Source organism: Fusarium poae, assembly GCF_019609905.1.
Source record: "Fusarium poae strain DAOMC 252244 chromosome Unknown contig_6, whole genome shotgun sequence".
NCBI classification, from domain to species: Eukaryota; Fungi; Ascomycota; class Sordariomycetes; order Hypocreales; family Nectriaceae; genus Fusarium; species Fusarium poae.
The window spans coordinates 83,283-109,097 of NW_025408663.1; the positions used below are offsets into that span (position 1 = coordinate 83,283).

The following is a 25,815-nucleotide window of genomic DNA, read 5'->3' on the forward strand; positions in this document are numbered from 1 at the left end:
TAAAGCGAGACTTCTTTCTGGGGACATCCGCGTGTACACGAAAGCAGTTCCCCCTTATGGTATCATATGCCATTACGGTTCATAAGTCACAGAGCATCACAGTGGACAAGATGGTGACGGATCTGTCTGAACGGGACTTCCAGACAGGGCTCAGCTATGTTGCAGTCTCCAGGGTCAAGATGTTAGACGGGTTAATGATCGATGCCCCATTTGAACGGGCATCTCTCCACTATGAGAAGCTACCTGATGGCAAGTATAGTTCTATAATGTTATTCACGCTTGAGGCTCTATAAGTCCTAACAGATTAGCAGGTGTTTTGATGAAAGTCCGGGACCAGGACCGGCGCAAGCAACAGCAACTTGACCGGCCACTATTCCAACCTGTTTTTTCTTGATGACGTCGCTATAGTACACAGAGAGTTCGAAAAAATGTCACGCATAGAGATACATCCTTCGGACTGTATTACACCCTCCCCACCGCTGGTGAGGGTGTCAGCATATTTTACAGGTAGCGACCATATAATATCAGTATAAATAAAGGCCCAATAAACATTACTCTATTTAGCCCAATAAAGCCATGGTACCTCGCATTAGCTAGATATTATAATAACTAAATCGTGTTATCCTTTGTCAGTACGTCTGTCCTACATTTTGAGTGGCTGATACCAAAGACCAATGGTATTGCGTTTAACTGAACGGTCGACCCATCCAACCAATAGAATATCGAATGAATGAACGTACAGACCCCACTCTGCCCAACCCTGCCGATAAACTGACCAGGACCCTAGGGTTGGGAGTAAAGTCGCATCTTGTCTAAAAATAACAAGTCTGGAGACAGTGTTGCGAATAATATAAACAATACGTATATTGGCAATATGGAAGCCTCGCAATATTATTGTATTGCCAAGTGGTGCATATTGTATTAGGCCATATGACATTGGCCTATAGGTATTGTATTGTATTGCCAAGAACCCAATATATTGCCAGTATGACAATACATCCCATATATTGCACGTGATCTGGGTTATTCTACTGCGGCAGCTAAAGTACATCACCTTGAAGCTCTCGTATCCCAAACCATGACTTCAGGCACTCCAGAGCTTCAACTACATCACTACCAAGCCGATTTCGACGATCTGTAATGGTTATCTTGGCCCCGGAGAAGAGCCGCTCCGGCTCCGCAGACATTGCGGGAATTGACAGTATGTCCACCGCCATTTTACTCAAGTTTGGGTAGTTTTTCTGCTGTGTCTCCTCTAGCCACCATGCAAGGGCGCTTGTGAACCCGTAAACCCGTTCAGAGTTGCAATATCGTTCATATTCATCCGTGACGAGCGACGGCTGCAGGTGCTTGTTCCTCCAGTTCAAGAACTCGTTCGTGGTCGTCGATGGGACCTCGCAGAGAGGAAGAGGTGATTCCACGGGTTTATAGTCATTCCACAGCGTCTCCATCAACTTCTTTGACGACTCAACCCACTCCTTTTTCCAGTTCTCCTGTATGTAGTGCCATTTATGCGAAGGGTGGAGCACGATAGCGGCAACGTGGGCAGGCGATTCATCAGTGAGCCGGTAGTACTTGTCCAACTTGGCCCAGCCAGAGTTATACATGGGCGCCATTATCGGATCGTCAATATATGCCTCCTTCCCTGCTTCGAATTGTGCCAAAACGAAATCCATAGCCAAGAGGACGTTATCGAGTGTTGCAAACGATGACTCGAGAGCCTTGGTCGTCATCTTCAGCTTCTCTAAGAAAGACTTGATTTTCTCCAAGATGATCCAGTCCTCTGAAGAGAGCTCGTCTCCAGCGCAATCTAATTCCATCCATTTGTTGAAATAGCCGCCGTCAATCGCATCTCTGAGGTTCAGGGCCACTCGCAGCATGTTATACCACGAACTCCATCTTGTGTCGTTGTCCCGTGCGAGCTTACGGTTATGGCTAATAGTAAGAAACTTTTGGCTGCGCTGGACACTTCGTTGGATGAAAACGACGAAGTTGTGAATCTTGCCAAGAGGCCCCTTTTTCCGCCACGCTTCAATATGTTTTAGTGTCACATTATGCACACCAGGATCGTCGAGTTCGAGCTTCTCATTATCGGTGACGAAGAGGAAGGCTTTGGCGGCGAGGTTGATGATATGGCCTTGGCAGCGGAGTCGGTGCACTTTGGGATCGTATTGGATATCATATCGGCGTAGGAGGCCTGTGGGATGTTAGGGCCGCCAGTCAGGAGAAATAGTGAGTTGTACTGACCAAGCGAAAGGGATCTCATCATGGTGTCGTTATTGCCAGCGTTGTCCATCACGAAATATCCAAGCTTGGAAGCAAAGCCCCATTCGTCAACCACCTTCAAAACGGCCACAGCGAGATGAGAACCGTCGTGCTCACTGTCGATGTCTTTCAACGCCAAAACATGGTGTTCCAGCTGACCGTCTTCCGTCACATAGTGTGCGACTACGCCTAAAATGGCCAAAGAATTGGGAGAAGTCCAAAGGTCGCAGCTGATGTGAATTCTTGACTTTGCCGGCTGTATGCGCTGCTTGACCCTCTCTTTCTGGCATCCATATTGGCGCATAATCCATGTCTTGACGGTATCATGCGTATCCGGAAGCCAAGTCTCGATATCGTTATTGATGTAGGCCAAGAGTGCTCGGAACTCTGGGCATTCCACGAGCCGAAATGGGAGAGAGCAGGCCGTGATAAACCTCACGTATAATGCCTCGAGCTGGTCAGGTTCGATCGAGTCTCCGGATTGATCGTTGAGTCGACGGCGTTTTCGGGGATTTTCTTCTGCCGCAACACGAGCTTGTTCGATAATAGTTCGTATAGTTGTAACTTTCGCTGTTCGCGGGGCTCCTTTTGGCAGGCCGTGACCGTCAGGAGGAGGGTCCATGAGATGTTTTGCAGGAGCTGCAGTACCCCCCTGAAGAGGCATAGGTTTTGTCGCAATGTTTACAGCGCCACTCTTCCTTTCCGGTCCTCTGATTGTAGTATCTCGTCTCTACCTCCTCGTCTGGCATATGAGAGAAGACCCATGATGTTCTGGGCTTGGTAGAGGAGGTTGTGGAGACGGTGCGAGGTTGAGATGACAGGCACTTGGACTTTTGGCTTACGTCCAGATCATCCGATTGCTGGCTGGAAAACTCCAGAAGGTCGCCAGAAATTGACGACCCTCTTCGTTGTGACCATTGCGCAAAAGAGAGGCGTTGTTGAGGCATGGCAGTTAGATTTGTAAAGTTGAGTTCGACGAGTGATTTTGAAAAAAAAAAAATGAGGGGAGCAGAGGCGAAGATGGCCCAACCCAACATGGTCTGCACTCCCTCACGCGTTTCTTTCATGCGTGATCGTGTGTTAGGTCTAATTGTCAACAAAGAAGTGCGTGGAAGTGAACGATGGCCAATAAAATGCCAGCTATCCCTGCTTCTTATATAGGGTAAGGCCGAGTTCTGCAGCTTTCACGGGGCTAATTCACCCAAGAATTAACAGCCCAATATAGATAATATATTGCCAATATGGACATCCTCATATTATATTGTCACAATATCGTAGACTTCATATCATATTATCACAATACCAGAAAAGGCATATTATATGGTATGTATTGCAATATACTACTTTACTGCCATATTATTCGCAACACTGCCAACAGACACCGATATTCGGGACCCCATCGCATATTGGCAGGATGACCGAGTTCAATATCCCCGCCTCTCTCGAATGGCTCTTGATTTCCTCACGATCCAGCCGATGTCAGCCGAGTGCGAGAGGCTCTTTTCTGCCGCAGGTCGATTGGTGACTCCCTGCGCAGCCGCCTTGAAGTCGACATAATCGGGATGTGTCTAGTGCTGCGTTCGTGGATACAAGCCAAGATAATCGACGACCTGGATCCTCTGTTCGTTCCCACGCAAATCAAGGTCGAGAGCAGCGCCAGAAGCGAGGCGGGCGCAAGAGAGTCAATGGCGTCATTTCTCGGCCGAGCGAGAGAGCTGGCAGAAGAGGAGAAAGGGTGGGAATAGTTGGTGGGGCATGTTGCGAATATCTCGTCAATTAGGCCAACTGGGACGGGACAAGAGCACGAACGAGGTCGAGTGCGACTTGGGTAAAATGACTGTTTACGAGGAGAGAAAGAGATTCCTAATGAGAACTCTGACTTAAGCTATTTGCACAATATTCATAAAGTGAGAATATTCATAAAGTATGAAAGTCACATGATCGCTCTCTCACACTAACTCAACGTCAATCAACTCAACGAGAGGTCGGCGATTACTAAGCCAATTCACTCAATATAGGTCGTCCGTTGAGTTGGTTGAGTTGTTTGGGTCTCTGGTTAGCATGCCAGAGACATAGCAGCGGCCTTGGCGATGGGAAGCAAGTATCGACAGCATTCATACATGCTAGGCAGCGATCAGTCAAGATGACTGAGGGATGCCTAATCCTGTGGTTTTCGCACAACGATCGGAATCGATCTAACGCCCAAAAATTCCCCACTCAGGAAAGCGAACGCGACACAGAACGAACGTTGACAAGAGTCGACACCGATCAAGTCCAAAAGTGGCATGCCGTATTTGTTGGTTTTATATGTACAGTCTAAGATTAAGACATCCGGATATGCCTGTAGGTATGCCACTGACTCGGGATGCGCAAATAGAACAGCTTTGACTCGACCGTCTGGACCGGTTTGAAATTGACTCCAAAATCCTTCTCTAAACAGCTGATCAGCAAGTGCGTTAATGCTGCTTTGTCCTTGGCACACTTCTCGTCTAGCATCTGCAATACGATTGTAGATGTCATGTTGTGTTGCTATCGTGTCGGTGTTCTGCCGCATGTACGTTCTAATTTCTTTAGGGGCTATCCCAGCGTTGGCAAGGCCAGTCAGTTGAGACAGGTGCTCCTTGGACATTGTTCGAAGTACTGGGTGGGCAGTGGTATCTTGGCTTGGTTCATGGTTATGTAGTGAGAATCGGCTGTCAGAACGGTGCCGCAGAGTCCAGGTACTTCTATCTTTATTCTCTTTCGCCAGTATAGAGAACTCGCAGCCTGTTATTCGAGTTGTTGTCTTGCGTTGACGTTCTCTCGAAACGATCGGATGGTTACGGCGACGATCACACATGTACGTGATTGTCCTCCTGCCGGTTTTCTCCTTAGTTGACCTTCCAGTTATGAACGCGTAGCCCCTGGTCGCCGCCCAGGCGTTAATTGCCTCGAATAACGCCTCCCGTGACTCATACTCGCCTTCGGGAGGGAGACAATCGTCAGGAAACGGTGTTGGACTTTGAGATTGGTTGATGGTCATAGCCAAGCAGTCGTCGTAAGCCCATAGTCTCGACACGATTAGCAACGAGTGCAATAAAACGCGACATTCGAAACGGCGCGAAAGAGACCGATAGCGGAGTGAGCTATACCAGATATGGCAATTGGGACGGGACCCGTCCAATTTTAGAAGGACGGGTACCCGTCCGCCTATTGACCGCCGCTTATACTGGACCTGAATCTTGCTCTTGCCTTCTTTGTATTGATTTCCTATGTTTTCCTTAAGCTTAAAATTGCTATACTATTGGGAATCTAGTAGTTAACTACCTGATTAGATGTTGATAGAAGAGTGTATTAAAATCTGATCTTATTTATAATTTTGCTGCATTTCTTTGTCCTTGATCTGCTTCTGTGCTGCCTGCCTGTCTGCATAGCCAATTTCATCCTGACGATGACCCGGATGGGACTGCTTATATATATATATATACCGATATATACCGGGAGTTGTCTATAGTTTCGAAAGAGAGGTCAGCACGTCTAGCGGGCTCTTAAGCATCTGAAGACCCTTCATGAATGATTCCCAAGACTTATCGGAGGTGATAGGGGCTGTTATGTAATCGTCTACCTCAGATGGAGTAACAGACTCTGATCTGATCTGGGCGAGGACAGCGCTATATGAGCTGCAAGACCGAGATGGCGCCCGTGCCTGGACCAAGGGCTCAAGTGCGGGTAGGGGATCTAAGTCTTCACACAGACAGATCCTCTCATACAGCGTGAGCACCCCGAAGAGATGCCCGACTTCTCAGCCGCCTCGTAAGCCATACGATTCCCAATGGCCTCTGCTAGTAATCTGCACCGAGGCAGAATGTAGCGATCGAAGGCAGGACCGCGATGATTGTCGTAGCCTCCGACTCTTTCAAGTCGCGATTTCATGTCTCTAATTAGATCTTCTTCGCGTTGTGCTAAGCGAGATGATCTATTCATTGCCTGTGGAAGGACCAAACTCCCCGCCAATACTTCTGGCATGAAGCCTACATAGCAAGCTGTTAGTTATCACATTATAGAGTTTCAAATTGATCAACAATGTTAAGATGCGAATGAACGTACGGATGCATAGAACCAACGTATCGCCTTCGGAGACGGTGTTCCCTTGGAATGTAAGGTCCAGCTCGCTTATCTGGTTGAACGCAAAGAAGCCTTGCCATCCACACCTCTCGGCGAGTGGCCTTAAGACTTGAGAGGCCTTGACCACCGTCGCCTTGAAAATGGTAGCCAGTGCATGCTGTGTAGGGTCAGTCAGATCTGGGCACATGTCTATAGTCCAGCGAGCGAACGCATTCAAGACTTTTTCATGCACCCATCCCTCAACAATTGGAACTTGCTGAGTGCTGAAGTCCATGATCCGTTTCCGCCCCTTACCGCCGTCGACCGATGCTATAGTCCTCCTCTCGCTGTAGACAGCTGCGATGCGTGTCCCGACTTTGATAGCCGAGATACCCAGAATAGAAAAGGACACTGTTCCCACAGGCACGCGCCGGATATGACGCAGGAACTCGATGCGGCCATTCTCTGGCTTAGAGCTAGAGCCGAGCAGTGCGGTCGAAGGTAGGGAAACGTGATTGAAAGAGGTCAAAGAATGATCCAATGGCTTTGTGCCCGGCCTTGTAGGAAGCATAAGGGATGTGACGCCAGGTCGCATACCCATTGCGTCGCTCAACAACACTAGAAATGGCTTCACACCGCGGTCCTCCTCATCTACCATAAGGCGAGCAAATACTACAGCCACACGGGGCATCTCGCAGTAAGGCGTATTTGGGGGCATTGCCTTTGCAGCCCCGGCATGGGGAGTATGCAGATCGTACGAGCCATCTGGAAGTAGTGTTGCTGTTGTTTCAAGGTTCCGAGCATCCAGGCCATGGGCGACCTCAGTTAGCATAAACCCCCCACAGACCTCAAATCTCAAGAGTCTGTCCAATAGGGGCTGTAGATCGGGGCGATGTGGAATGAACGAGCATAACGTTCCGATGCAAAGATTGATGTGTATCATCGCGATGATGTACGCAGTCATATCGCGAGCAGCAATCACTTCGTTGCCAGTTTTAGCAACTATACAAACGTTTACGAAAAGTGATCGAACTCACAATCGAAATGGAAATCCCAATATTTCGGGGTCAGGTTCATGATATCATCTTGTGACAGGCCTTGAACGTCAGCTTTTGGATCTCTCCCAATACGTGTGGTTGGCATACCACTTTGGACACAAATTGACTGTGCCCTTTTGTAGTGTATGGCGATATCATGGTTAGAGGCAGGCGGCACGATGTCGTTCCGGCTATTCCAGATGTCTTGATTCAGAATATCTTCAGACTGAGACATGACGAAAGCCTGATCTCCTGTGTGATCGAGTGGTATTCGGTTCTAGTACAGATAACGAAGGGCTTCCCGACAACAAAGAAAGCTGTCAGATATGAAGGTGTATCGTGTGTATTGCTTTATGCTTTCACAATCGAAGGACTATTGAGATCTTATATACTCGACTGGCTCCTCCTAGGACTTTAAACTTTAATCATATTGTTGAGGGCGAACCCTCCAACATTCAACAAAACTTGAATCCTAAACCTTACTAAGGGGGTTCATCTCACCCCCCTAACCCTCGTACCTCAGGTAGGGGGTTGCTGAGAAGCAAAGTGTGCTTTGGTTGGTAAATTACTGAGGGATACTTTGATTTTAGTGTATTTTTGGTGTAAACATAAGTAGATTCGGTGATCACATATCGACTGTTTATCTGAATTGCAAAGAGCCCACTTTTCTCTACGACTCAATTGTTATCTGCAAGGGTTGAAAATATAGCCGCTTCCGGTGAGGCTGGTTCATCCCTTCATACCTAAGACAATGGCCACATGCAGCCGAATGTCTCATTGTGAGAATTGATAATCTCCTGATGGCTTTATTCTCGAGGGTCATCAGCTGGCTCTTCCATCGAGGTTAGGCTGTGATGGACCGATACGGTGATCTCTAAATGACTAAAGCAGCACAATTCACCAATGGAAATAGACGCTAGGGGTGGGCCCGTGGAATCCAAGCCTTAGCGTTGTGTTCATCACGCACATGGACAGGTCACGTCTGGTGCTGCAATCGATGTGATATGAGAGGCGCAGCGGAGTTCTTTGACAAGATACCCAGTAGCTGGGGTGCTGATAGGAATGGAATATCTGTTGGAGCATTTTAAGGACTGGAATGTCTTCTATCCCATTGAGTGTAAGTGGACCGTAGTACATACACCCTCATGCTAAAAGTATGTTACCTGGCTATCGATCAGTGATCAGTATTAACAAGCTAAATCTGGTCACCTATTGGTTTAACTGATAAGTTAACTTACCTATACCCCTCTTAATAGTGCCTGCTATATATGACACGGCATATCATTGTCATCCTACAAAGGCTATTTTTCAGCTTACGTTATGTATACGATGTTGACGGGAGCCAATAGGTTCACGGGTAACCCGTGATTCTATTCATTTCACGGGTCCCGTAAAAATGACTAAGCACAGTGCGCCTAGTCCTGATTTCAACCTACGAGTCGATGAAAACACACTGTCTTGCTTTTTAACGCCGTCGCGTCAGGACGCGAAGGCTGGGCCACAGTGCGCTCACCGAAGAACGACATTCAGCGGTGATCCTCAAACAATGGGAACGATCTTATTGAGGCTCAGGTACTTAAAGAAGTAGGGAGCGACCCCATGAGAAATGGAAGGAGGGGCGTCAAAGAGATCTGGAAAAGGATAGAGGAAGACAGCGAGACTCAGCAGGCTCGTCATTCTGCCGAAGGGCAGAGTGAGGGATGTATTGTAGTACAATTGTAACATGCATTCGGCTTTAATTGTCTAATTCCACTTGTTGTGGCGTGCAGGAAGGGGTAGACGCACTGTGCTTAGTCATTTTTACGGGACCCCGCCTGACAGAACCTTCACGTAGCTCCTCGAGCTACGTCTTGTCAATAGAGCCTGACCTGCCTGCAGTGCCTATCCATAGCAATAGATCCCGTTCCGCCTAAAGCGTTCCCCGTTCACCTGTATTCCCGAGACCAGCCTGTGACATCACGTAACCCCAAGCTGACGCTAGCTAACCCCAAGTGTGGGGTTGGGGTTATTTTTAACCAATTAGCTACTCGATCGAACCTCAGACGATCCAGCCTAAAAGTTTAAGCGAAAATCTCCATTTTGGTGGCCGATTTATGATGAATCGCCTGTGAATAGTACCTAGATAGGCTGACCTATCGTAGAGTAGTCTCGATCCTTGATAAGTGGCTTGCGAAATGAACGAATGAGAGGAAGTATAAAACGAAGAGAACCTTGCCAGGTCCATGGATAGCCAATACGATGCATTATAAAATCGAGAGAACCCTGTCATGTCCCTACAAATGATACAATATGTGTCACGGGCGGGTCTCGGTAGTACAGGTGAACGGGGAACGCTTCTGGTGGGATCGGTTCTATTGCTACGGATAGGCACTGCAGGCAGGTCAGGCTCTATTGACAAGACGTAGCTCAAGGAGCTACCGTTCAGGATCTATCTAGTCGGCGAACTAAAGTCTCAGCGATAACGTATCGCCACGTGATCTAATCCACTTGTAGCTCTAGGGTAGGCAGGTCCGGTCATCAAACACGCTAAAAGGAACAACTTTGGGTCCTAAAGAGATGATGGGCTGGTGTGGCGATTGTAACCGCCACTATAGTGCTGATCTTTTCTACTTTGAGGGGCATTTTTCCTAACTAAAAGGGACGTCTCGTGCTTTTCTGAGTCAACATCAGCGTTGAAGCATGCATGGCGTAAGCTGAGAAACAACCCTTGTAGGATGACAATGATATGTCATATATCGGTATTTAGGCTTGTGGCAGATCAGATGAGTGTAGGGTGCAGAAAATCGTGTCAATCGATTATAGGTGGCGATCAACTCAATCTGGGGTGTTGATTGAGTTGAAGTAGGGGTGGCACGGTGTGTTTTTATGGGACATGCACGCTCGCACGGTTCACTGGTTAATCTTTTGTCCACCAGATGACATTACTCGACTATTTTCCATTCCCTGTATGGCTACGGCGGTAGGGAGTCTAAGCCAACATTCCGCTTCGAAGCAAGTGCTTCTGGCATTCAATCGCTGCCACTGTGTCCGAACTGAGCTGGTTCTGTTCATCCGCGGTGACCTTGTTTGTCTGTGAGAAGACGCGCTCACACTCAGCGCTCATTGCTGGGCAACTGAACAACTCAAACGCCATCTTCGCCAGGATAGGATAGTCAGATGCATGGCGAACCCACCACTCCAGAGGATCCTCAACATCCAGATCAGCCTTATTAGTCCTTGCCATGAACTCATCTAGCTCAGACGTCAATTTTACGTAGCTGACGTCGCGGTGACAGCCAGCCTCTGACGACGTTTACGAGCTTGCTGAAGTGGATCAAGAGTCATACTGTTGTCCAACAACAGCCTCCTCCTCCGGCTCCTCCGGCTCCTCCTCCTGTCGTGCTCTGTCCATTAGATCCGCTTCCGCAGCTGCTGCCTCGTATTGTGCGAATACCTCCTGTACCACTCTCCTTGCACCACTGACCCATTGCCTATTGTAACTCCATTCAAGCTCGAAATAAGTAAACTTGTTGGCCGGATGCAGGGCAACTACACACCGGTATACAGGGGTGGCATCAGTAAGGCCAAAATATTCCTCAAGCTTGATACGAGCAGCATCAATGGCATGGGAATAGTATGTTGACGCTACGTCAGGGTGATCATCTGCAAACTTCCCAGCATCTTAGAACTTCTTGAAAAGCACATCTAGTGACTCGATAATCTCGTGCAGTGAGCCATGTGATCCTTCCGAGCCAGCCCTGTTCGCCCGACCTTCCATGCGTTTTGTTAGATCCTTGAAAGGTTTGAGGATATTGAGGAAGTGGTCGAGATCGACCCAATCCTGCGCAGTCAGGATATCTTGTGAGATATCGTATCCTTCGGCGCCGATGTGGCGATAATTGAGAAAGAATAGATCAATGGCGTGGCGGAGCTTCAGGGCTCGTTCAATCATGAAATACACAGAGATCCAGCGGATGCCTAGAAGAGCTGTCTGCAGCTTGTGGCGCTCATCTAGGAAGTGAGCGACAACGGCAAGATAGTTTGTCCCTTCTTCAGATGTCCATGCATCCATCGAGATATGGACCTTGCCTTTGGCGGAATGGAGCTTTTCCCTTAGCCAAACGCGTCTTCCGCTATCGCCAAGCCACTTCTCTTTGACCCAGCTGCTAAGAGTATACGGGCTTCTGGGAAGGATCTTGTCGATATCCTCCAGATGATTGATAAAGATTTACTTAAAGCGGAAGGTATTATGGACAACAACGTAGAGGGGTTAGATGATTCGGCTGACTGGCAGAGCTCCAACCCAGATTCGGTTTAGCTAATAATATAAATGACGTCATTTCTTTGTTTCCATATGGGTTGCATTCCATATTCCATAAGGCACTGTATGGAGTATGGAGTATGGATAGAAAGCCTGTTGTAGAGGACCAGCCTGTATGACATGGTGAGATTGAGTCAAGGCTATACAAATATATGACGGACGTCATATTAATAATGAAATAACGTTATTGATTAACTACTAGTAAAACGTTAAATTGAGGGAAATTGAATTCCAGTTAGTTTTACTTGCTACAGTATTGAGCACTTGAATCTGTTGAACGGATCGCGTGCGCCTTGATGTCCTTAATTGTATGTGTATTGTCGTACGTTTTTTCCCCCGCCTTCCTTGGAGAGAGGTCTGCTTATTATGCTTTCCTGAATGGGTCTAGGGTCGCCGACAGCTGACCGATAGGTCACACGATACCCCGTGCGGCCATCCTACTGTTCAACAGAATCAGAGGTTTGAGGCCAGAATGGCACAAGACGAGGACCGTGAAAAGCCTACTAAGTTACCAGTATTACCTAAAAAGGAAGGGGGAAATTTGTATGGTACATATTTGTACGTACAGCGGCTAAAATACAGTACGTACGTACGTACGTGTACAAGAAATTGCATCACTACACGAGAATACCTCTTACGGCGGGCTAGATTAGCTACAGTAAGTATACCTACAATATAGACATCTACTCTCTTATAACGCAGGAAGTAGAGTATTAGCCTGGGCTGATTCGTATTCTAATGTTCTAACTCCTGCAATAACATGACCGACAAGAAAACTCATACAGACATTGAAGGACAATTAACGGATCTCCCTCGCATTTGGCCTAGCTTTTTGAATGCTGCGCTAGACCCTACGTGAGTTAGCGGTGATACGCTTCTGAAAATGGATGGATCTTGACCACAAAACTCATGATTGGCTGAGTAACGACCCCACATATCCAAAACGGCCACATCTTGACCACAAAATTCTGATTGGCTGCAAAGCTTGAGACCGACGACGAGGTCAGCAACTTCCAAGACGGATATACCAACAACAAGCTAGAAAGTCTCATAAGAATATAAATAAGTTAAGTCTAAAGGCTATAATGTATGTATTTATATAGTGATAAGTTTTATACTACATTTAGTGTCCAGTCTGAGGGGCTAATCAATGATGTTAGCTAACCCCAAGTGTGGGATTGGGGTTACTTTCAGCCAATGAATGACTCGGCTTCGACCAAAGCGATTTGGACCAAATTTCAGCTCCCCACAACCCCATTTTGGTGGCCGATTTGACTTCCTAATTGAGCCCAGTGCCATAACGTGACACACTTCAAGGCACATGGCATGGTAGGCCGTCACATGTGACGTCTGTGACGCCCTGCCCTATCTAGCGTGTTAGTGCTCTTGTTAAATACCATTGCTCCGTCATCTCGACCAGATGGCCAAATTTGATATCTTCACTGAAAGCCCTTTATCTCTTCATGATAATTAATGGCCCCTTCTTGAGTTTTGCTTCTTCAATTCGCCAATATCTCACAACCCCGTCTTGGAACCTTCCGCGCACCATCAAGAATCTTGAACGATTATGGTAGCAACAACAAGTCCCGTCTTAGTGGACCAACGCCAGCATTTTATAAACTATCCAAAACCGACACAAGGGTCAGTCACAAACTAGTAACTCTATTGAGTGAGATCTAACATTTAGAAGACCGGATACCCCGTTACAGCCTAGAAAGCTTGACAACCCAGTTGTGAGGGGCCGTCTATTGGCCTTTGTTGCTTTGAGGTGAGTTTAACTTACATACATCCCTGGACTTAACTGACCCGATCAAGCATCAATTTTATCCGGTTCATTCGGGAAATCGTCTGGCACAATGCAGGTTTTGGTTCTCTACGGAATATTCGTGAATCGTTGGAGTTGTACGAGGCGCGATATGATCCAACAGTGGTGCCCATATCAAACACTCCAACTCAGCTGGATGAAGAGAGCCAGGGGCCAACAGAAACACCACCAACTCCTGTCATAGAATCACTACTAGTTGACACGCCATATTATTCAGTGGCTGATTACAGAGATATGTATCTGTCGAGCTTAACAACTCCAACAGATGTCGCGAATACATTGCTGCGTCTCATTCGTCGAGACATCAGCCCTCCAGGAAAGCATTCAGCCGCCTGGATCAGCACAAGAGTCGATCTCGTTTTGCAAGCTGCCAAGGAATCAACCATTCGGTACCGTGAGGGTAGACCTCTCAGTCCTCTGGATGGTGTACCCGCAGCTATCAAGGATGATTTTGATATGGACGGGTATGATATGACAATGGGTTCGAAGACCAACTATGCCGGCAAAACAGTCAGCACTGGGTCAATTACAAATTGGAATGTAAGAAAGCTGCAGGAGGCAGGTGTTATCGTTCTGGGGAAACTCAATTTGCACGAATTTGGAATGGGTAAGTTGGAGATCTGGTTATCTGGATGCGTACGCTAACGTGATGTAAAAGATACAACCGGAAACAACCCCAATCACGGCACACCACTTAATCCGTTCAATCCAACCTACTACACCGGAGGTAGCTCATCTGGCTCAGGATACGCAGTTGGAGCAGGTCTTATTCCCATTGCTCTTGGTGGAGATGCAGGCGGAAGTATTCGCATCCCGGCATCTTACTGCTCCGTATTCGGTCTGAAACCAACTCACGGGCGTCTCTCATCATTCCCAACACCGAATCCAGCTCCAACCTGCTGTGTGCAGGGACCTATAGCAGCAGACATGTATTCTCTAACAGCAGTCTATAATGTCATTTCGGATCCCCACCCAACCTCAACTTTTCCACACCTATACAAGGAGCCCTCAAGACCACGGACAAAGCTGCTTGGTATTTACGAACCTTGGTTCGACCTTGCAGCTCCCGGCGTAAAGAGTGTAACAAAAGCCATGATCAGAAAGCTCTGCACGGAATATGGCTACACAATCGTCCCTATTAGCATTCCTTTCACGGAAGAAGGACAAATCGCCCACGCTATGACCGTTTTAGCCGACGCAGCCTCCCTCCTCCCCAAACCCGCCAACATAACTCCCGCAAATAAACTTCTCCTCGCTATCGGCCGTACAATCCCAGCAGGCGATTATGTCCTCGCCCAAAAGCTCCGCAACCTCTTGATGCAACATCTCTCCCACCTATGGCAAACCTACCCAGGAATGATAATAATAACCCCCACAACAGCCTGCCCTGGCGCTCCGATCCGCGGCGGAGCCAGTGAACTAAAGCGCGGTCTGAATGACGGAAACCTCACGATAGAGAGTATGACGTATGTCTGGCTGGCCAATTTATGCGGCATGCCTTCTCTATCCGTTCCCGCTGGGTTTGTGATACCTGAGGGACAGGAGAGGGCGGGTGAAGAAGCGGATAAAGAGACGGTTGGAAAAATACCAGTTGGGTTGATGGCGACGGGGAGTGGTGTAGCGAAAAGGCGCTTTTGGAATTTGGTGTTGAAGCCGAGGCCGTAGGCGTTGGAAAGAGATGTAAACCGCCGATTTGGGAGGATGTGTTGTTACAGGCGAGGGTTGGTCCTATTGAGCAGGACTCGGAGGAGAAGGGACATGACATGGCGAGTTCCCAAGAATGGCTCTGGATTTGGAGTTTTGGAATATCTCCTTTTTTCAAAAGGAAAAACGCTTAAACAGTCAGAATCAAGGGTGTGCTCAACTCAACGTATTTCAATATGTTGAATGGATTGACGATCAACGTCAACTCAACGTCAATCAACATCGAATACGGATTACATAAACATCAATCCATTTTGGGTTATCATTGATTGAATGGATTGAAGGTGGTGGATTTAGGGTAGCTGGTAATAGGACTCGTGATTCCTGAAGAGGTTTTGGCATCTTGAATAGCTTTACCCGTTGGCTCGAGCTGGGGGCCAACTAAGTAAGCTTAGTTGGCCACAAAATCGCGTGACACCAACACAATCGCGTGACACCTCCGCACGGCCGGCTGTCTGACTTTGGCGGCTTCTTGCACCAAAACAAAAACACATGAAAAGCTAGACATAAATCAGTGAAAATAACGAAAATTTGTCCAACCTTCAATATGACCTCACAAGTAAATCTCCTCGCCGGTCAGGCCGTTGTTCGGTCACGCGTTCGCCACCGAAGGGGCCTGATTAGTAGCGCTACAGGAGCTCTGCAGCAGCCTCTCTCGGTTCGTGAAGCTGCAAAGAGATATCGCGGCTCTAATCGCGGGAGCATCTCACGTGTGATTAAGCGGCTAGAAGCTGCAAATACTCTTGATGCTTCGGAATTGGTAGATGGAATCGTAGGGCGGCCACGACTTTTGACGGATGAAGAAGAAGAAGCTATCGTGAGCTTCGTTATATGGATGGATAGGTCAGGATTGCCTGCCGCAAAGTATGAGATTGAAGATGCAGCAAATACCTTGCGCCGCCGCAGAGATCCTGAAGCAGAGCCTCTGAGCAAGATGTGGTACAGCCGCTTCCAAGATAATCATCCTGAGCTTCAGAAATCGATACTGAAGGCAAGGGAAGTTTCTCGTGCCGAATATGAAGCCGCAGGCATAGAAGAGACCAAAGAGTGGTTTCAAAGACTTCGCGAAGTCATTGCTAACTATAATATCGGTCCTTCTGAGTGTTGGAATGCTGATCAGGCCGGTATTAGAGTAGGGATACTGCGAGAACGAGTGGAATGCCTTGTTGTACGTACGAAAAAAGAAGTCGGCTGCAGACAGTGTTGGATAGCCACGCTATGAAACTGAAACTGGGGGGAGTTTCAGTTTCATGACACCGGACGTCAGTATAGTTTCAGTTTCATATGAACTGGTTTCAGTTTCATATGAAGCAATATCCAGTTGCAGTCCAATTTTTTTGACAAGCTCGGCATCGATATGCACCTTATCTCCAAGTACCGTACCCCAAAGATGTTTGGCATTGTCTGCCTACCTACACTACCAATTCCCTAGGCTCGCCATCACTTTCTGCCCCTTACTTATCTCTATATCTTCTTGGAGTATCCTTACAGCCGCGTCGATATCCTCCGCTTCTCTAAACACCCCTGCAAGGAGCGGCCTGCTCTTTCACTTTGTGTGACGGGTGAAGATTCCCAAGGGATAAACTAGTCCGTACTGGTTTATGTTGGCAGAGTCGTAGGGCGTTGTCACTGAGCAGTTGCGAAGTGTCACGTCTCCTAATAGTGAATAGAGCGGGTAAGGCGTATTCAGGTAAGGAAGTTTTATTGATAGCTGGTAGGCCATCGTACTATCTAGCGCTAAGCGAATGTATATATACTACTGGTGTTGTGGTGGGAGCGACGCGGTCCTGGAGCGCCGTCGGTCCTGCAAGTGTCGGTCCTTTATTGAGGCGTCGTCTAGGCGCACAGGACCTGTGTGCTCGGGGCACAGACCCCTGACTAAGCATTCATCATTTATGGGATGTTGGGGAGCGATTTTCAGGGGCTAAGCATCTTTATCTTGATCTCTGTATCATTTTATTAATTAACTTAAATGGATCAATTTCCGGATGACTGCTTACCTCCTGAGCATACATATGCATCTCGAGATGATCTATTCCAAGCGATCAATCGCTGGGCAGCACCACGAGGCTATGCTTTTGTTACCGGAAGGTCCAACAAAGGCAAGTCTGGGAGACTTACAGTTTACTTCACTTGCGATCGTGCCCGTCGGCCTCCAAGCGACTCAAGAAGCCGTATTCGAGCAACCTGCACTCGAAGCACCCTCTGCCCCTTCTCTATCACCGCAAAGGAGTTACCCGATGCATCTGGCTGGGTTGTACGACATCGATCGGATAGTCAATATGCTACACATAACCACACGCCAAGCACCCATCCCACTGCTCATCCTGTTCTTCGAAGGCTCTCGAAGGACGATAAATCAACAATCAGCAATCTTACAAAGGCTGGAATCAGCTCAAAAGAGATTAGAACCTATATTCGACAACATTCAAATTCCATTGCAACTCAGAAGGATATCTCCAACAGCATTGCAGAAGCTCGACGATCATCTCGTTTTGGCCAGAACACAATGCATGCTCTTATTAACCAGCTAGATCAAGAAGGCTTTTGGAATCGTATGCAGGTAGATAGCGTAGGACGGGTTACAGCAGTTTTATTTGCTCATCCTGAATCACTTACCTATCTGCAAGCATATCCTGACCTTCTTCTTCTAGACTGCACATATAAGACGAATCGGTATGGCATGCCGCTTCTCGACATTATCGGCGTTGATGCCTGTCAACGATCATTCTGCATTGCTTTTGCATTCCTCAGCGGCGAAGAGGAACTAGACTACCAATAGGCTCTCGAACGACTGAAGTCTTTATATGAGGTCTGCAATACAAGCTTTCCATCTGTCATTATTACGGACTGTGCTTTAGCTTGTATAAATGCAGTTGCTATCTGCTTTCCATCTGCAGTCCTTCTATTATGCCTTTGGCATGCTAATAAGGCAGTCCTTGCTTATTGTCGGCCGGCCTTTATTCAACACCGAACAGATCCAAAGACAATCGAGGCAGAGCTTCTTAGCTGGCAAGAGTTCTATAACCAGTGGCATTTAATCATTCAATCAGCTGATCAGGTAACCTTTGATCAGCGGGTTCAGCAGCTTGAGCAGCGATATCTACCCGCCTACGCCAATGAGATTGGATATTTGCATGCAACGTGGCTAAACCCTCACAAGGAGAAGCTTGTAAAAGCTTGGGTTGATCAGCATCTTCACTTTGGTACTGTCGTTACTTCTCGTGTGGAAGGTATTCATAGTCTACTTAAAAGCTATCTAAATACATCGACACTAGATCTATTTGAGGCTTGGGGTGCTATTACACGAGCTGTTACCAATCAGGTCCATCAGCTACAGTCAAATCAAGCCCAACAGCAACTTCGACAACCAATTGAGCTTCGTATAGCTCTGTATAGTGCTGTTCAAGGTTGGGTATCTTTTGAGGCGTTGAGGAAGGTTGAAGAGCAACGAAAGCGGCTTTTGGATAAAAAACCCCTCTGCCTCGCTGTACTGGTATTTTTATGCGTACACTGGGATTGCCTTGCGCTCACCTACTTCAGACCTTACAAGAACAAGGCCAAGTTCTTCTTCTTGAGCATTTCCACAAGCATTGGCATCTGAAGCGCCCAGGGCAGCAACAGTTACTTCTGGAGCCTCGCACTCGCATAGATGCAAGGGCTACTATATCAAATCTGCCACAGTCAAGTACAAAAGACTACCAAGCTCCTTTGAAGCCGCTGCGACTACAGGAAAGGTAAGGGCAAAGGCCCCGCCAAAATGCAGCAAATGCCATGAAGTCGGTCACCAAATGAATTCGAAGGCATGTCCCTTGCGGCATCAAGAGCTCTTGGAAAAGGTAGCAGCAGAGGCAAAGGCACTGGCAGAAACAGAAGCATCGGCAATGACAGCGGCACCGGCAGTCCTCGCCTCTCAGCCGGAGACTATGACTGGGACCTTGCAAGACTCGCCCGGTGGCGCCTCTCAGCGGCCGGAATCTCCTGTTCATGAGCAACCCCTTCGCTTGGCCGGCCATCGCCATCACCACCGAGGTACGATTCTCCACAGGAAATATATGAAAGATATGTTGCCGCAAGAAGCGCGTGGTACGCAGTGCAGCCAGCTGGCAGCATCAAGACGAACCAACAATATCGCAGGGCGATGGGGCTCCCACTCAGGTATGACAAACAGAGCTACGAGTGGTGCCTGGACTACAAACAGATGTCCAAGCGCTGTATCACGTCAACAGGATCAAGAGAATGGACGAAAGAGGAGATGATGGCGTATTTGGATTGGAGTAAGGCGGAGGATGAGCGGATTGAAGCCCAGGTCGCCGAGGAGATGGGAGACAATCCTTTGGCCAATAGAAGAAGAGGCGTCAAAGAAATTTGGGAGAGAATAGAAGCAGACAGTAGGGAACAAGAAGCTTTGCACTTAGCTAGTGGGCGCACAGAAGATTGTATCATTGTTGGAAGTCATGGGTGTTAGACGGTCACTCGGTAGCAAAGCTATTGAACATTCTCCGGCTGTCATAGCTGTGTATAATTTGGTTAGCCCTTCCCGTCCCTATTTCAATAATCACAGTCAATTTCTAATTCAACGGGAAATGCTTAGTCAGGGGGCTGTGCCCCTAGCCTGCTGACAGGGGGTCTGTGCCCCGAGCACACAGGTCCTGTGCGCCTAGACGACGCCATGCTCTGACCGCCGTCTGCGGTAATCCTCTTTCTGATGCGTACTTTCATTGTGCTGCTTCCAAGCTGAATCAGCAATGATTTAGAGTTCGATACTCTAGGGGCACGAAGGTCGACTAGTGCACTTGGACAGAACAGGAGTGCTTCGCCAGTTTCCAGACCAACGATATGAGAGAATAGATCTTCATCTTTGATGTTCAGGTGTGGGAAAGAACCTAGGCTGTCATTTTCTTTCTCGGCGTTTGTGTTGTTTACCATTTCTTGATCACGGATTTTCATATTAGCCTCAGAAACTAAGTAAACACCAGCCAAATGTCGCTTTAAAGTGGCGAACCAGGCAGCGCTGCCCACAATTCAAGTTCAAGTAACTTTAAGGCCAAATGCAGCAATATGATTGGAGAACTTGATCAAGTTCAATTCAATTATCTCAAGTTATCCAATTAAAAATCCGGATTCTTGCATTAAAGTTACTTGAACTTGAATTGTGGGCAGCGCTGGAACCAGGTCGGTGATGTGAAGCGATGGACAATGACAGTGGAGCATAAATCGAGGAGCCTGGGCGATACAGTGGGCTCCTGAGTAGAAATAATAACTCTGGTGCCTAAATGGCGCTTTAGACGGATGACCGAAAGCAGGGACTCTGTCAGTGTCTGGCTCTCGGAACTGTCATTCATGTATTTGTGGGCTTCATCCAAAGCAACGACGCGTCCGATAGTATGTTCTCGTTCCAGAAATAAACTGAGACAAATGTTAACGAGCGAACAAGCCGTCTCAACCGTGACACGAGGACATGAGAGATCGACAATCGTGAGTTCTCCAGCCTATGATTTAGGTAAGTGTTAGTGAAATACCAATTCACGATATAAAAGTGACTCACAAGCAAGTCCCATTTTATACCTTGAGTAGAGGTGCTCCCCTTTTCCTTCGATCTAGAAGCAGAACCATTCGCGCAAGTTTGTTCTGCGACCATGAAGCTTTCCAATGTCTCCAGACGTTGTTGCAATGGCAGTAGCTGCCCTTCTGTCAAGGGTTCTGTGCTAATAGCCGTCTTAAAAGCTTTGTAGTTGAAGGCCGAGTTGGTTTGCTGCTGTGCAATACGCATATCACGTAGGATGCGACTGACAACGTGAAGATACAGTGGCATTCCTCCGCCCTTAATCGAGCTGATAGCCATCAAATCCAGCATTCTTCGTGTGTTCAGGTCCGATTGGCTAATCCGCAACTCCTTTACTATCACTTTGGGGAGATGCCGATAGATACGCTTCATGGGTCAGCCACAAGACTTTTGCTAGTACGAAGTAAGGTAGTCACCTTTATATGAAGAATATTGGAAGGGGCATATAGTACTCTGACCTTCACGTTCTGATTACTGGCTATGTGTCAGATATTAAGGTGAATCGTGTGTATTGCTTGATCCTCTCGCAATCGAAGGACTACTGAGACCTTATATCTTCGGCTGGTTCCTTCTAGGACTTAAGTCCTAGAAAGTCCTAGATGAAAGTCCTAGATGAAAGTCCTAGATGAAAGTCCTAGATGGAAGTCCTACGATCTAAGTTTAGGACTTCAAACTTTAATCCTAAACCTTAATCCTAAAGCTGAGGGTGAACCCTCCAACATTCAACAAATTCCAGTTCTAAGTTGTGCCAGCACGCTGGCCAAGACACAAGACAATACAGATAAATGACCAGCAATCGGGTTCAACACTTAGTTGTCCCCGCCCCACGGGCCTCGAGCCAACGGGTAATTATTAGATCTTTTCATGGGGTCGGTCTCTACGGGGGTTGGTCTTCCCCTTGTTGGAAAAACCTGAGGATCCCCCTTCCATTCAGGGCTTAGACTGTTATTAGTCAGAAAGTCCTAGATTTAGAGTTCAAAGTCGTAGATGGAATCATCTGGAGATATAAACTCGATAATGAACAATCAAGCTCAATAAAATATATTTTCACCCAGCACTACTGCGCAATATAACAACACCCCTGAGTCAACTTAAGTTAGTATGGAGTCCGAGCGCTGTTTTCACATTGAAGCAGACCTGAAACTAACAGCCCGCGAGCAAATTACCCCAATGGGATTAGATGTCCGTGCAATGGGCTAAGATCACCTAAGGTTTTATTAACATATCCATAAATACGAGAAAACCCCTGTTGTAGGCTTGGTTATTACCTCTGCCGTAGAAACATCCCAATATAATAGGGTAAAGGTAATAACAGCCGAAATAATAATCGACCGAACTTAATACTAAGTACGACACTAGAAAAGTATATGTCTATATAGAAGCAAAGTCTGGAATGGTTAATCTATTGCTATGGATTATATATAAATGTAAGAAAATCCATATGGAAGAACTGTGTATCTTTAACCCTTGATTTCCTTCTGTACTATTACATCCCGGAATGCGTTCCTTCTTCTCGGTGTGCGCGTCGTTGGCGCTTGTGCATTATGCTGCCACTCTCGACCTTACCAACTCTGTCCTGTCCCCTTTTACGATAGCATTAGCTCTCTTCTGGAAGGTGACGGGCTTTCCGAAGCCACTTTAGGAGTGATTGGTGGCGTTCTTGGCCAAGACCAAGAGTTTGACTACTTAGTATCAGGAGGCGGTACTGCAGGAAATGCCGTGGGCACACGTCTAGCTCAGGCTGGTTACAAAGTCGCTATCATCGAAGCTGGTGGTTTCTACGAAATCAGTAAGCCATTGTTAAGCACTGCCCCGGGAGGCGATATCATTGGCACTGGATTCAATACATTAGATTCTATCCCAACTGTTGATTGGGTTTTCGAGACAGAACCCCAGGCTGGTGCGAATAACAGAAAGTTCCATTATGCTCGTGGGAAATGTCTTGGTGGCTCGTCAGCCTTGAATTTCATGATCTACCATCGAGGATCAACTGGCACGTACGATCGATGGGCAGATCTTGTGGGTGACGATAGCTATAGGTACGCTACCTGCCTGGACAGTTCTGACGCAGTACTAATCTCGTTTACTACAGACTGGAGAACTTCCAAGCGTACTTCAAGAACAGCACGACGTTCACTCCTCCCAACACAAGAAAGCGACCAGCAAACGCAACCATCGGCACGAAGTACATTGCCGAGGACTTCAAGGCCATACCAGAGGGCGGCCCTGTGCAGGTCAGCTACAGCTTCTGGGTTTCAGCTTGGGCAACTTGGTTAGAGAAAGGACTGAAGGCTGTCGGCCTGAAGAGCATTGCCGGCTTCAATAGCGGCGAATTGCTCGGCTATCATTATACGCAGACTACAATCAACCCAAAGACAGCGACGAGAAGTTCATCCAACGAATATATATACAAGGCAAAGTCCGAGGGCCTGGATAACCTCAAGGTTTTTACCAGAACACAAGCTACCAAGGTGCTCTTTGACGATGATAAGAAGGCCATCGGACTTGAAGTCAGCTTCATGGATGTCAAATACACTCTCAAGGCCAAGAAAGAAGTTGTTCTTAGTGCTGGTGCTTTCCAGTCGCCACAGCTCTTGATGGTTTCCGGCATTGGCCCCAAAGAGACTCTCAATAAATTCGACATCAAACCTGTGTCCATCCTCGAGGGCGTCGGTCAAAACATGTGGGATCACATCTTTTTCGGACCTTCATATCAAGTCAGCTTCGAAACCCTGAATGCGGTACTGCGATCTCCTCTTTCTCTTGTCAAAGCAGTCACCCAATATGCTCTCACTAAGAGCGGCCCGTTAACCTCCAACATCATCGAATTCATTGGCTGGGAGAAACTGCCCAAGAAATACCGTACCAAGTTCTCGCCTGAAACGGAAAAGGCTCTTGCTCAGTTTCCTGATGATTGGCCTGAAGTTGAGTATCTGGGGGCGAATGGATTTCTTGGAAATTTCGAATGGCCCATTATCCAGCAGCCTTTAGACGGAAAGCAATATGCAACCATGCTCGGTGCAATGGTAGCTCCTGTCTCCCGAGGAAATGTCACCATCTCATCAACATCAGGCTTAGATAAGCCTGTCATCAACCCTAACTGGTTAACAGCTAAAGCCGATCAAGAAGCCGCAATCGCGTGGTTTAGAAGAATGAGAGACGTCTGGGAAACAAAGGAGTTGAAGTCAATTGCGATTGGTTCCGAATACTGGCCTGGAAAGGAGGTACAGACAGACGAAGAGGTCCTAGACATGGTTCGAGATTCTCTCATGACTGTGTGGCATGCTGCTTGTACCTGTAAAATGGGTAAAAAGGGAGACGAAACAGCTGTTGTGGATAATCTCGCCCGTGTGTTTGGTGTCGAAGGATTGAGAGTAGTTGATGCAAGTTCCATGGCATTGCTGCCTCCTGGTCATCCGCAAAGCACTATCTATGCTTTTGCGGAGAAGATTGCAGACGATATTATTAAACAGCGAAAGTAGGCTTAAATTCGGCACTGAATAAAACACTTTACTCTTCTATCGCTACATTACTAACTAATTTTCTGAGTCCGTTATGAAGTTCTTTTGTGATGTGGATACCAGTTCGTTATACGTTATGCAATATCTAAGAAACCCGACTTAATACTGAGTTCGATTTTAGCGTGTAAAAATATATAATAATCGGTGCTAAAACCTCCGTATTGGTTATGTAGTGTCACAGCCTGAGTCTGAGCCCGAATCTGAACCTGATCCTCGGGGCGCTATAGCTATATATACCTATGAGAATGCAGTGTAAGGTCAGGGACCATACATCCTAGTCTTTTGCCGTATAGGTGACTGTTGCATAGCCCCCCAAAATCACCGCTAATGTGCTAAATTGGGTTAGCGGTATAGTCACTTGGCCCCGCAGTACATTGCACTCTGTACCTCAGCTTAAATTTCTTACATTCTGGGCGCCGCATGGAAGATGCTGTCATAGCAGCGAGTTCGCACCGAACCAACAGACTGCGCGTCAGTTCCACCAAAGCAAGATGCGGTCTCGTGGTACTGCACATGTGGTACCGCATGCATGTATGGACAGCCAAGAGTAAATGACCGCTTGATTTTCTAATGTAAAGGAGCGATGAGAGATGACCTTTCATACCCATGCTTAGTCTGCTAATCGTCTAAACAGTAATTTGCTCGTGGTTTAGAGTTCATTCCAACCGTGAAGCCATCCATTCACGATGGTCGTGATCCTTGTCCTTGAGATGCGGTAGTCGGATTCGAAACCGACACCGCCGAGTTTTCATGTTCCCGAATGAGGTCGAGATCCGGAAAAGGATGTTTCGGCGGAAAAGGGCAATTCCTTGTGCCGGGACCAAACTATCAGTGGTGCATTGACGGTCACGACAAGCTGAAGGCATACGGATTCGAGATATACGCCGCAATCGACGCCTACTCACGCAATATCATCTGGTTCTATGCTGGCCACTCCGCTACAACGGCTTTGAGTGTCCTGAAACAGTACTTAACCGCGTGTGACGCCTATGGCTTCCGGTCATGGTATCTGCAGGCAGACAAAGGCAGCGAAACCCCGCTTATCGCAGCAGCCCATTGGAACTTTGCTTTGGCCGCAGATGGGCGGGTAGAGTGGAATGGGCAAGTCTTCCAGAAGGGAAGCGCCTGAAGGATTCCTACAAGGCGGCGTCGAGCACGAAGAATGTCAAGAATCAGGGCTCCTAATAGTCCAGACCGTTTGGACTATTAGTCCAGACTACAGATCAAGGCAGGGAATACGGACGCCCGGTGTGGATGCTAAGTACGCTAGGTTGTTGGCATGGCGTTACAAAACCATGGTTGTTGCTGTGCCAACCGTTTGTTTTTGGATATTCCTGATCAATTTACTGGTGCGATCCAGATCAATAAGGCTCGTTTCAAGGGATGCACCATCCTAGTCATTGATCCATGAACGCCAGTCGTGGATTGATCATTGATCTTGGATTGCAGTCTGGACTATTAGGAGCCCTTGTCGTGACCTGGCCGGAGCTCCTCCACAATTGGAGGGATAATTC

General features: G+C 47.4%; 5 protein-coding genes across 5 annotated transcripts; 2 read left to right on the forward strand and 3 right to left on the reverse strand.

Annotated features, from left to right (window-relative positions):
- Positions 1-5,752: 5,752 nt before the first annotated feature.
- Positions 5,753-7,620, reverse strand: FPOAC1_014044 (uncharacterized protein; the record flags this gene model as incomplete). The annotated part of the gene is made up of 5 exons (XM_044858368.1): positions 5,753-5,982; positions 6,015-6,275; positions 6,352-7,329; positions 7,386-7,445; positions 7,494-7,620. 5 exons carry the CDS (start codon positions 7,618-7,620, stop codon positions 5,753-5,755), a joined length of 1,656 nt encoding a protein of 551 aa, XP_044700654.1.
- Positions 7,621-19,804: 12,184 nt separating this feature from the next.
- On the reverse strand, positions 19,805-20,164 carry FPOAC1_014045 (uncharacterized protein; the record flags this gene model as incomplete). Its single annotated transcript, XM_044858369.1, has 1 exon — positions 19,805-20,164. The coding sequence occupies one exon, from the start codon at positions 20,162-20,164 to the stop codon at positions 19,805-19,807; it is 360 nt and encodes a 119-aa protein (XP_044700655.1).
- A 188-nt stretch (positions 20,165-20,352) lies between these two features.
- FPOAC1_014046 (uncharacterized protein) lies at positions 20,353-21,152 on the reverse strand (the record flags this gene model as incomplete). Its single annotated transcript, XM_044858370.1, has 2 exons — positions 20,353-20,706; positions 20,763-21,152. 2 exons carry the CDS (start codon positions 21,150-21,152, stop codon positions 20,353-20,355), a joined length of 744 nt encoding a protein of 247 aa, XP_044700656.1.
- A 1,126-nt stretch (positions 21,153-22,278) lies between these two features.
- On the forward strand, positions 22,279-24,262 carry FPOAC1_014047 (uncharacterized protein; the record flags this gene model as incomplete). Its single annotated transcript, XM_044858371.1, has 3 exons — positions 22,279-22,298; positions 22,376-22,819; positions 22,873-24,262. 3 exons carry the CDS (start codon positions 22,279-22,281, stop codon positions 24,260-24,262), a joined length of 1,854 nt encoding a protein of 617 aa, XP_044700657.1.
- Positions 24,263-25,061: 799 nt separating this feature from the next.
- On the forward strand, positions 25,062-25,430 carry FPOAC1_014048 (uncharacterized protein; the record flags this gene model as incomplete). Its single annotated transcript, XM_044858372.1, has 1 exon — positions 25,062-25,430. One exon carries the CDS (start codon positions 25,062-25,064, stop codon positions 25,428-25,430), a length of 369 nt encoding a protein of 122 aa, XP_044700658.1.
- Positions 25,431-25,815: the final 385 nt, after the last annotated feature.